The sequence below is a fragment of the Atta colombica genome, unplaced genomic scaffold, assembly GCF_001594045.1.
Source record: "Atta colombica isolate Treedump-2 unplaced genomic scaffold, Acol1.0 scaffold198, whole genome shotgun sequence".
NCBI lineage: Eukaryota > Metazoa > Arthropoda > Insecta > Hymenoptera > Formicidae > Atta > Atta colombica.
In genome coordinates this window covers 4,832,213-4,844,191 of record NW_017259291.1, presented here as the reverse complement: position 1 = coordinate 4,844,191, position 11,979 = coordinate 4,832,213, and the positions used below count along the sequence as shown (strand labels likewise).

The following is an 11,979-nucleotide window of genomic DNA, read 5'->3' as shown; positions in this document are numbered from 1 at the left end:
ATATTATTTATATAATATATAATTTCAAATTATTATTAATATATAATGTCAAATTATTTTCTCTATATCGATAAATAAAATTATTTATGCATATATATTGATTTTTTAATTTGTATGGACTTTTATAATGGACTTATTATAATAGGCAGTAGAATACAAATGTTTCAGAGTTCTGAAAGAAAAACAACATTTTTTCATAAAAAATAATATTAATATCTTTCTTTAATTCAAAACTTTTGTATATAGGATTATCGAATTTTTGCAAGTAAAGTATTTTAAACAATTACACATTAATAAAAAAATATTTTTTATTCAGTTTCTGCGTTAAATAATTTCTGTGTTTATTTACTGTTTATTCTTTTGTTTATTCTTTTTTACTTGATTCGTGCACCATTATCAGAAATGAATTCGATGCAAAGTTTTTTATTATTTATACAAAATACATTTTCGACAAATCAGTGTCCTCTAGTGACTTCCAACTGAAGATTGATAGCAAGTCTGTCACAATTGAATTGGTTGAATGTAAGTAGTTGAATTCGAAAATGGCAAATCGCACGGTAAAAGATGCTAAATCTATTCGCGGAACAAATCCACAATATTTGATTGAGAAGATTATCAGATCTCGGATATATGACTCTAAATACTGGAAAGAAGAATGTTTTGCTTTAACAGCCGAACTGTTGGTCGACAAGGCAATGGAGTTGAGGTTAGTAAGAGTAAAATATAACCTCTACAATGATTTCTTTTATCAATAATATTATTTTTATGTACTTAACGGATAAACTTACAGAAACAAAATGTTAATATGTGTAAGAAGTGTTTTTTCTAATTAATTACATTTTGTTCTTTTAGATTTCTAGGAGGAGTTTATGGCGGCAATGTGAAGCCTACTCCTTTTCTTTGCCTCATATTAAAAATGCTCCAAATACAACCTGAGAAGGACATCATAGTTGAATTTATAAAGAACGAAGAGTTTAAATATGTTCGGGCTTTGGGTGCACTGTATATGAGATTGACTGGTTCTTCCTTAGACTGTTATAAATATCTCGAACCATTATTCAATGACAACAGAAAGCTCAGAATTCAGAATAAACAGGGTGTATTCGAGCTCGTACACATGGATGAATTCATTGATAATCTTCTCAGAGATGAAAGGTGTTGTGATGTTATTTTACCAAGAATTCAAAAGAGGCACGTTTTAGAGGAAAATAATGAGTTAGGTATGTTAAGTATTTTCTATACATTAATGTTACTTTGATTCCTAATCATTTTTTTATTATATATTTATTTGTCTTATGTAGAAGCGAAGATATCAGCATTGGAAGATGATATGGATGATGGTATTGAATCATCAGAAGAAGAAGAAATTCCACCGATAAAGGAATTACCACGTAAAAGACCGGATGATCACGAACGGGATAGAGATCGTCACAGAGAAAGAGATAAAAGACATTCTCGAACAGAGAAAAAATCCGATAAGGAGAAGCAAAGATCGAGAAGCAGGGAAAGAGACAGGGATAGAGACAGGAGAGAGCGTAAACGCAGCAAATCGCCAAAATCTCATTCAACGTCGCACAAAGATAAAGACAGAGACAGAGATCGTCATAGAAGAGATGATAGAGAGAGGGAGAGAGAACGAGAAAGAGAAAGGGACCGTGATCGTAGAAGAGAACGCGACAGAATTAGACATTAAGATTAAGGTTAAAGTGCGATGATATGAAAAATCTTTTGGTCAAATTTTATATGAGAGATGAATTGGTAATATTTAACTTTTCTTATATCCTCTTATTAATGCTCATATATTTTTAGCGTCAGTATATGACAAGAATTCGGTATTAAAACTACAACGTGGAATTGCATCCGTTGTAACATATTCAAATATATGTACATTTTCACATTATTTGTATTATATTACAATTGCTTTATTAAATAACAAAATAGCGATATCGATTATATACCAATGCTTAATAATGGACGAATAATAACTATATTCCTGCCTTTTTTAGAACGTATATGTAATGAAGATGTTTTACTTTGGAATCCTTGATACTTCTCACACATTTTCGAAATTTGATCGACAAATATTTCTATCAATTTTACATATTATCTTTTCTATGTATTTTGTAAAAACAAAATACTTGGCAATGTTTAAAACGTAGGAGAGTTTAGAATGAATAATCTCTCTTCTTCTTTCTTTATCCACTTTAATAGCTTGCTCACTGCCTCAATGGCATCTGGTTTCGTGACCAGAGGTTCAAATGTTACATATAATTCAAAACCAGAAGCCACCTAGAAATTTTTTTTTTAATTAAAGAAAAAATCTCGCGTTCAAGATCATATAAATTTTTACTTACCCATGCTAACATTGTCTCCTTATCTAGCTGTTGAAATATAAGTTTCAAGGGTCGACTAGGAGAATGCAATCTGTGATGCAAACACTGATAAAGTCCCAATAATCTAAAAAAAATATATTTTTTTATCATATAGATGTTACATTTATTTAAATTAAACAAGGATTCTTAAACACAAAAACAATTGAAATTAGAAAGGCATGTAAGAAAATTAGAATATCTTAGATTATATTGAATTTTTATATTTGACTCTTATATGCCTTTTTTAATTTCAACCGTTTATTTAAAAAAAATCAATTTTTACCGTTCTATCTCATCATCCGTTGTGTAAGGTGATTGGAGCCCAGGACTCCAGAATTGCGCGGTGCTTTTACATTTGTATAAAACGTGTCGCATCTCGGGTAACCCAATGTCAGCAGTCGTTACCGTCGGTTTGTTCATGGACTCATTTATTGCTTCTAGACAATTTGTTCGCCGCAATTTTTCCACAATTTTCTATCAAACATTTAATATTAAATTGACATTCATATAAATGATTTCTCAATTTATTTAATCAATTTTATTTTCTGCAATAATTCTTACTTGTTTAGCTTCCGATAACACAAAAAATACATCCCTATCAACGGTAAGTAGCAATAAACATGCCTGGCAATCTTCTGCCAGATATGATACATGACCATGCATGTATCCATTAGAATCAAATTTCGGTAGACATATCGGTGTCCAGCTCTCAGCAGTTTTGAGCGACTCGGAACTGTCCACCAGATTTTGTATTATGTGTAGATCCATTGGATGCAGGAAAAATTTATTCATTCTAACTAGTGTAACTAACTGATTGTTAGCTAGAAGTATGGCAAATACTAAATTCTGAAAGACAAATTTCTCTTAATAAAACAACATTTGAATTCATTCCAATTTCACAAATTTTTTGCATATTCCATAAATGCTTTTATACCTTGATCTTAACACAAGTTTGAATGATGGTCTGTGTAATGGAATTTCTCATAGAAGGAAGTAAGGGTAAACATTTAATGGCTCCTAGAAAGAAAGCAGGCTCTCTGTCCATAAAATTCAATAAATGATCTATCAGTCTTTCGCTACCACTTAATAACCTTCGTAGATCAAAGTTTCTTCTTTGATCGTATACTCTATTTAACTGAGACTGTGTCAACACAGAGATTATCTGATTATATACATATCTGGAATTAAATATGTATAAGTATCAGATATTTTATTAAAAAGCAAGGATATCATTTTAAGTAACATGTACGTTAATTGTAAAGTGAGCTGAGATACGCTTTCCAAGGTTTTAGACACTGCTACTAAGATCAATGGACCCTTCACAACAAAAACAAAGTTCGTATCGCCAGCGTGTACCGATCTAATCATATCGCTCCCGGCTTGAACAAATGACACTAAAGCTTGCATGACTCCCATAACTGTGACTAGTTTGTCTTCTGAACTGTATCTAGAATATATCGGTTTCCCTGCCTGACTTAAAATAAAAATATGCTTTTTCTGTGCCAGCCACGCTTTGCAACGCAACGGGTCTCCATCTAGATTACTTTGGCCCAAACGATGTGCGACATCATCCTAAAATGTGACAATTCATCCGGTTTAATGTATAATATTGATATGCAACGCAAATTTATGAAAAAAATAGGCGAGTCCGTACAAAAAAAGCCTAACCATCTCTGCGTCGTCCAGAGAAAGGTTTTTCTCGGATTCTCCTGGATCGGCGGTGGTGGACGTCGTGGAATCGTCTTGCACAACGTCCTCTTGGATCTCAGAGATGGTGCTAGTAATACTCTCCTTCATCTGTCTGTCATCGTCGATGCTGCCGCTCATCTCCTGCTCGTACTCGTCGAAGCTGTCAGTGGTGACGAGCATCGTCTCCGTGGAGGCGCCGGGCTCAATCCCGGGCTCGGCTATGCCGCTATCAATCGATTCGACAACGATCGACTCTTTCGCGGCCATCTCTACAAACGAGAACGTCACAAACAAATCGCTATTCTGCGATTCTCGCTGGCGTTTGACATTTAACAGAGACAGACTGACGAAGATCGGCTGCTATTCCTTGCCATTCCTCGTTAATTCATCGCGGAACTGCTTAGTGCGCTGCTGCTTGTTTGTTTATGTGGAATTTGTTTACTGGCGCCTCTAAAACGTGCATGTTGAACTATGTAGCCACGAATATTTTCGGCGGATAACATATCAATAGTCTTCGACTTTGTTATATAGTTTTATAATTATAATTTGTTGTATGTATATTATTTAGTTCTAGTTCTATTATACGCTATAGATCGTATTCTAAAATAAAATAAAATATATATTATGAATATAAATAATTAAAAATTGGAATAATTAAATCTGAAAAAGATAGTGAAAGTATTAAAAATACATTAATATATTTTTATAAATATTAAATATATTAATAATTATTATTAATTATTAATTTTCAGAATATTCCCTTATCTTCGATTTCTCATTCGATGTGTTTTTTAATGAAACAAAAAAATCTAAAATTGAAGGCAAAGAGCTTTTTCTGAAAAAACATCATATCTTTAAGTTTAGTTAAGTTTAGTCTTTTACTAATTTTTACTTATTTTATTTTTTAATATTAAAAAATATATTAATATAATAAATAATAAAATAATACTATTATATTTTAGACCTAAAATAATAAATAATGGATATAATATATATCGACATTCTTCTCACGAAATTCCTGCAACTTGATAAAACGATTCTCGATACAAAAATCAGATGGCGCGCCGACGTGACATTGTTTTAAATCGCGCGCGAATTGCACCTGACACGAACATGAGACGATAGGACTTAGACAAGACGCGACAAGTGTTCGCCGGGTATCGACATAGTGTCTCGCGACGTTTGTTCTATTCGGAACTCATTGTGTAATAACGACGCAATTCATAGAATGGGTGTCACCGTGTAAGTAGTATTCGCGTCTCTAAACATTCACGTGATTCTTCGTCACACGATCAATCACAAAAGAGAAATGCATGCGTCGCGTCTCTCCGGCAGACGCGCAGAGGTTAGGTTAGGTTATGTCGCATGCCGCTGCGGGATAAATGGTAATCGACAACACTCGTCTGATTGTGAGTCTGTAGCAGTGAAAGAATAATTTACATATGCTGTTGACAGGTTGCAACAGTATCCGATGATCGAGAACCGGACCGGACCGCAGACCATCGAGTTCCTGACGAAGAGGGTCGTCGCTCTCGGCGCGGTGCAGGTGGGGCAGTTCCTGGTGGATTGCGAGACATACATGTCGGTGCCGCAGCTTGGTAAGTGCGTTTTCTGTACGCTAATTTATGTCCGCAAGTTTGGCGGATTCGAAACTTTCACGTTCAGGTTTTATGTTCAAGTTCCGGTTGTTGCTCTAGCTAGTACGTGACTGTTGATACAGATGGCCGTTGCTTGGCCCTTTAAAGATGTCTTATTTGTTATTTAGTATTGTTATTTGTGCAATTTTTGTTAATCCTTTGAATATTGCGCGTTATTAGGGCCATTTCATACAAATTTGCATAGCCGCATAACCATATGCATAAAGAAAAATATCCAATTACATTTCTGTCATAAAGACAAACGTATGATTGGATGATTTTCTTTATGCATATGTGACTTTTCTACAAGTGATTTTTTTAAACCTGCGGCATACGATGTATATTTTCTTGTTTACATTTTAGTAAAGTATTAGAAATAATAAATAATAAATAAAATTCTGTGTTCTGTGTGGTGCAATTTCAGTAATTTTCTTTAAAAAACACAAGAAATCCAGCGGGAAAAAAACATCTTGTGCCACAGGCTTTAGACATGTTATTTGCAGTGACTTGCTTATTTATTTTACATTGAATGATCTACGTTCAACAGAATGTTTATTTTCTTTTCGCGTTGAAGGAAAGAGACAAGATGTGTGAACTATGCGCAAGAAGTTTAGCTAAAAAAGAACAAATCTTTTAAGTATAGAAAGTGTATACTAGTTGAGCTATAAAATATAAAAAGTAGACTTTATAAAGTTTTTCGCAACAGAGTTATTCGTACAATGAACTTGCTTTCGTAAAAGTACGTGCTCTCGCAAAAAAATAAAATCGATGCTTTCAATCTTGCTTTTAACTTTGAGAAATCGGACACATAAATTTTATTCGATACCTTTAAAAATCGATATCGTGTCAGTTTTCAAATTGTTGAACTTTTAGAAGACATAAAATAAAACAGAAAATATATAAGACTCAAAACGATAAAAAAATAATAATGAACTTATTCGAATTATAAAATTATTAAACGATATTTAAAAAAAAAACAATTTAAATAATTTTCTCTTTTTCTTATTTACTCTAGCTATGCAAATATTGATTTTCGCATACAATTTAACGATATTTTTAAAAATACTTTAGATGTATAAAACTCTTAAAATTTTCACAGAAAAACTTTTCCACTTTCAAAGGTTCCACCTTCAAATTTATTTAATCTTTTGTAGATTTTGAATCACACTCTTTAAATATTGTTTCAAGAATTTATGAGATTCAGGCAACGAATTAATAAAAACACTTGTTTTGTTCTCATAATTTTCTTTGACGTTTATACATTTGTATATAGGTTTCTATGCAAACACGCAAGTGTTGGTTCCGCCAGAAGTGTTATTAGCGATTGTATATATTCGATACGTCATTTATTATTTCTAGAGAGGTGTAAACGCAAACGCTAACAAAAATCACTTAAGTACAATATTTATACGTAACATAAATACACGGTATTGCCGAGGATGTTGTATCTATCCTCCTAAAATAAATCGTCGTATCGGCAAGATCACGTTTGTGCTATCTCATATTATTTTAATTAACGAACGTAATGGCCAGCCTCTGAAATGAATCAAAGAATTCTCGTTACTTGGTGTTTTCGTTACATCAAAGAGAAAGCGTAGGAGAATCGATATTTTCTATATTCGATGATAGAATTCGAGTTCGTATTCGCGAGAAAGCGACGCACAGTCTTGTCTCACTTCTTGCACAGAAATCATTCTTATATATTTTATACAATATTATATTCCATCGCATTATACAAGAGTTGATTTTTCTGTTGCATCGCATTGAAGATGCAACATTTATAGAGAGTATAATGTCTAGAGAGTATAATCTAAATGTTAACTCTATGAAGGTACAAATACACCAGCTATACATTCCTAGGCATCATTACAAAAATATTAAATCTAACAAGCGAAGCTAAACGTGGCTCGTTATAGACAAGATCGGTGTATATGCATATACATTTATTTCTTATTTATTCTGTTCTCTTTTCTCTTTCTCTTTCTCTTTTTCTCTTTCTCTTTTTCTCTTTCTTTTTCTTCATTGAAAATACGTCTTCATAATTTTAATATCTGTGATGATATAATATAAGATTTAATCATCTTAGCGACGGCCAGCGCTAATATCCATTTGAACTATTTATTGTCGATAAATTGTATAATGAATTTATTGTCATTAAGTAGAATTATAACGTGATTCTCTCCGTAAAGCTTTTTCATCACGTCCAGATAATAGTAACATATGTATATAAATTCGAATTCCTAGATTGAATCCCTATTTGCTGTAATCTGATTGCACGCGCTAAGTATGCATTTTTAATTTGCTAATGCAGATTAATATTTCAATATTTCAATCTTGAGTTATAGTCTTTGCCAACCTCTAATGTTTGCCATTTTTGTTTCGCATAAAAGGGGAATAAAGGGATAAATCTACATGCATGGCGTACATCTAAAAGCTATTATCGTCACCCGCAATTACACACCACTCATTCGCGAGTTTTCTTGCACACGAACACATACATATTCACGTACGCGATATACAGACATTTTATCCGGGACCCTAAACATGCAGTAATGCGAAATCTTGATCCTGAATTTCACTATTACCGCTACATGTTACAATAAATTTTCAATTCACGAGAGTGCACAGTGCAGATTTTTGTTTTATATAGTTTAATATACCTACAAGGGAAAGGAGAGATTTTCTTTTTTTTTTTTTCTTACATGGAAGATCTGACGCAAGGTGGTCTGTGATTATATAATATGCCACTCGGCAAATAGTAAAGCTCGCTTATTCGGCGCGGTATACTAAAAACGAGATAATCTTATCGAGAACTTTTTTATGATTTACGTAAAATTCGGAAGTTAATCGTATATCTTATGTACACTCGTTTCACGAGCATTGCACCGCGTTAAAACTAATTGTAGACATTACCCAATACTGTATCCAAGCCCTTGAGCATAAAATATACAATGCTTTGAAAATATATATACCACTGTAAAATGATTTTCACTAGCTTAAACATTTATTATAAATGTGTTACTATAATTCGACAAATTATAATCTCATATTTTAGATAATTGATTATTTCTTATAGCAAAAATATAATTTGATTACCAACTCTTACACTTAATATAAAAAATGAAAAATAATCATTAAAATTTTTTCACAATAAAGTATTAATTAGGATATGCTGGTATATATTTTTTCAAGACACTTATGTAATATATTTAGCAAGATATTTTTGTTGATAGGAAGGTGCGTGTACTCGCTTCTTTGTAGACAGTAATGCCGATACCAAAATTTTATTATTTCTCTTATACGTGATATGTCGTTTTTCGAATTTACGATTTCGATGTTGGCAACATTATTTTCCTCGCGTACCGCATACGTGTAGTTTATATATATAAAAAATGGAATGTATTTTTTACGAATCAATATAGTTTTGCGCAAACGCAGATTTTTCTCTCCCCCGCATCGTATCGATCGATCACTGTCTACAGAAACACGCGGAAATATTTAAGTACAGGGATTTAATGTAATGTAATGCTTCCGCGACTTTCATACACTTCGTTACGTATAGGATATGGCAGGGATATGACTCACGGTTTCGATAGATAATTACAGATGTGATAGTTTCTGTTTGCGCGATCCAAAAATGCGACAAAAAATTTCCTCTTCATATCGTGTTTGTCTCTCAAATCAAATTTGTTATATTACGTTCGGCATTTTGTTTCGTTGATATTATATAATTCGATAGAATAGATATTTTAAGGAAATTTTTTTCCCGCGTGGATTATCACAGATATACAAGCTGTGATCCGCAAAGTGTAGTCAACTTCTAACAAATACTTCGTCATGTGTATCGCTCTCTCTCTCTCTCTCTCTCTCTCTCTCTCTCTCTCTCTCTCTCTCTCAACATTATTCTACAAACTATATAAAAATATAAAATACGTACATCATTATGGAAACTTTCGTCTAATCGCGACTCCGCCATTCGAATGGCTACATTTTTGAGAAATGCAGGAAATCGTTGAAAGCAGAAGACTTAGATAAATAATCAAGATTAGTTATATAGATGAGGGACTCACCCTCGATCCCGCAGATATTTAGTGTTAGGTATAGCTGCTTTCAATGTTACATATGCATTAATAGTACATATGCATTAATATTTTCATAAAGCTATAATAGTATCGAATTTCGCTCTACCGGCTTCGCGAAATTAGTAATTTGTGGTATTGTCGGGAATTTGTTTATCGACTATATTGCATCGTATCGTCACTAATTGCGTAAGTTTCACGAATACGACAGAGATATATGTATATAATATACAATAATCAATATACACAATACGCATCTTATGAAACATATGTAGATATATCTACAAATCGATATTGTCACAGTTAAGTCAATGATGCCTGTGCTATGCAACGAGGCCTCGATATTCTGAAGTTAGCAAAAGGTATTTTGCTTACGTCCGCAAAAGTATACTCTATATATTGTCATAAACTTGTTTAATAACGCGAATGCCCTGCAGCACATTAGCTGTAAAAACATCATTTTTAGCGTTGGTAATTATTTTTTATCTTTTCTCTCGAGGCTTATCGCGATATTCTCGAAAGAAATGGTGCTCGAACACCATTAACGGCTGAAAATATAGCTGCAGAAATTATTGCAACTTATTGCATATACTGATTATTTTACAGAAAGACTAGCTTGGCAGTCTACGAGCAGTCTATCGAGCCTATTCTAAGGGCTCCGTTAATTTTAAATTGTTTACTTGTGGTATACACATTTTTTTCGCATAAAGTATTGTCTTTCTTCCTTGGAAAGTACGGTATGATAGCATTGCCTCTTGATTTGAATAAGCTTTGAATATTAAAAACTTATTAAAGAATATAATTCAATCCGAAAAAACCGGAAATTAATATAAAGTTGCAGATAATACGATAAGTATAAAATAGTTTACACGGTGCGATTTTACATAGATCTAATCTGATGCTAATATTTATTTAGATATTATTTGGTATCATTTTTGATCTTTTTTTACAATTATCCTTTATATCTTCAAAAACATCTCAAAGAGATACGATACTGAATAGTGTGGAATGAGCATAACAATTTATGTCGTTTACTAAAAAAAAAATTTAATCTAGCTCTGTAAGATGATTTCTGAAAGGAAAAAAAGTGATATCACGTTTTTTTTTGGAGTTACTATACGTAAGAAGTTACTATTTAAAGCTCGATGATATAATTTCATTATCAGTCGAGAAACGATTTAATTATTAAAGCCAGACGTGAAGGCAATTTGTGATTCGGTTACTCGGTTATTTTTTTATACAGATCTTTTTTTCCTCACGCAAGTATCCTCTTTATATCCTGATAAAGATATGTTATCATTAAGAAGATATGAATTTGCAGGAATTTTTTTCTGTGATATGATTTACTACTGATAAATTTTATCAGTTCAACACAAAACCCTATGCCATTTTATCGAGTAGAAAATATTTTTGCTCGTTAAATGTATCCGGAACAAAAGAATCGAAACGACCAATCGGCCATATGCGCATTTCTGCTTGAGATCGTGAGCCATGGGTATCGATGGACGGTCTATCGATGAGAGAACCTCTGACCGCTCGTCTATAGCTTTTCTTTTTAGATCATAAATAGCATGTCTTATAGTAAATAAAGGCGACTGTATCCTTGCCGAATGTTCTGCATTCTCTCTCGTAATGTACTTGACCTGGTCCATATCTACTGCCTCGCTGATACTTATCTAATCTCGACAGGCTTCTGCAGAGCTTGAGATAATCGTCGTCGAAGGGTGATTCGCCCTCCTCTCGACGATACCTGTTACGTCGACGATAATTGTCGTCGAGTCTCTCCTCTCGAGTATCATTCCTACTGCGGGCGGATGGGAGATACGTGATGTCATCGAGTTCTAAATCCGTTAGATCCTGCAGGCTCTTCGGATACGTGCGCCGTCGTTCTCCCTCCGGGGAGTCGCATGCTTGATCCTTAAAGTTGATGGTTCTGCTGCGCCGCGGTAGGGTCGAGTAATACAGCCTCTCGTCTCCACTATGATTGATGCCGTTTCTTAGAATCGGTTTGGAGACGTACAGACCTCCCCTCGCGAGGTCCAAGTCTCGTCTCCAGGTGTCCGTCGCGTCGTAATCCATTTCTGCGTACTCGCGCCTGCTGTTGGCACGACGGGGCTCCATCGCGTTGAAACGACGAACGTAACTCGCGTCTGCTCGCATTGAGTCCCGGGGATAAGTGCTGTTGGAGTATGCCACGCGTTT

The 11,979-nt window shown here is 33.7% G+C and overlaps 3 protein-coding genes across 3 annotated transcripts in view; 2 read left to right on the top strand and 1 right to left on the bottom strand.

Annotated features, from left to right (window-relative positions):
• Positions 1 to 530: 530 nt before the first annotated feature.
• On the top strand, positions 531 to 1,885 carry LOC108686898 (pre-mRNA-splicing factor 38A). Its single transcript, XM_018192404.1, has 3 exons — positions 531 to 706; positions 853 to 1,220; positions 1,302 to 1,885. Exons 1-3 carry the CDS (start codon positions 543 to 545, stop codon positions 1,691 to 1,693), a joined length of 924 nt encoding a protein of 307 aa, XP_018047893.1. The 5' UTR covers positions 531 to 542; the 3' UTR covers positions 1,694 to 1,885.
• LOC108686897 (vacuolar fusion protein MON1 homolog A) lies at positions 1,879 to 4,432 on the bottom strand. Its single transcript, XM_018192403.1, has 7 exons — positions 4,041 to 4,432; positions 3,622 to 3,944; positions 3,307 to 3,550; positions 2,934 to 3,218; positions 2,656 to 2,846; positions 2,355 to 2,457; positions 1,879 to 2,289 (listed from the first exon to the last, which is right to left on the bottom strand). The coding sequence occupies exons 1-7, from the start codon at positions 4,326 to 4,328 to the stop codon at positions 2,149 to 2,151; spliced, it is 1,575 nt and encodes a 524-aa protein (XP_018047892.1). The 5' UTR covers positions 4,329 to 4,432; the 3' UTR covers positions 1,879 to 2,148.
• Positions 4,433 to 5,191: 759 nt separating this feature from the next.
• The window catches only part of LOC108687015 (very-long-chain enoyl-CoA reductase), a 99,585-nt gene continuing 92,797 nt past the window's right edge, over positions 5,192 to 11,979 (top strand). Inside the window, exons 1-2 of the mRNA XM_018192589.1 lie at positions 5,192 to 5,303; positions 5,517 to 5,659. Of these exons, the coding sequence (XP_018048078.1) occupies positions 5,290 to 5,303; positions 5,517 to 5,659 (157 nt within the window). The 5' untranslated portion in view covers positions 5,192 to 5,289. The remainder of the gene's footprint in view (positions 5,304 to 5,516; positions 5,660 to 11,979) is intronic.

Excerpts from the sequence above, each read along its gene's own strand:
- LOC108686897 (XM_018192403.1), bottom strand. The coding sequence starts at position 4,328 with ATGGCCGCGAAAGAGTCGATCGTTGTCGAATCGATTGATAGCGGCATA. Across the intron at positions 2,847-2,933 it reads TGTTATCGGAAGCTAAACAA|AAAATTGTGGAAAAATTGCG; the intron begins GTAAGAATTATT and ends AATGTTTGATAG. Across the intron at positions 2,458-2,655 it reads ACGGATGATGAGATAGAACG|ATTATTGGGACTTTATCAGT; the intron begins GTAAAAATTGAT and ends TATTTTTTTTAG.
- LOC108686898 (XM_018192404.1), top strand. The coding sequence starts at position 543 with ATGGCAAATCGCACGGTAAAAGATGCTAAATCTATTCGCGGAACAAAT. Across the intron at positions 707-852 it reads GACAAGGCAATGGAGTTGAG|ATTTCTAGGAGGAGTTTATG; the intron begins GTTAGTAAGAGT and ends TTGTTCTTTTAG. Across the intron at positions 1,221-1,301 it reads AGAGGAAAATAATGAGTTAG|AAGCGAAGATATCAGCATTG; the intron begins GTATGTTAAGTA and ends TGTCTTATGTAG.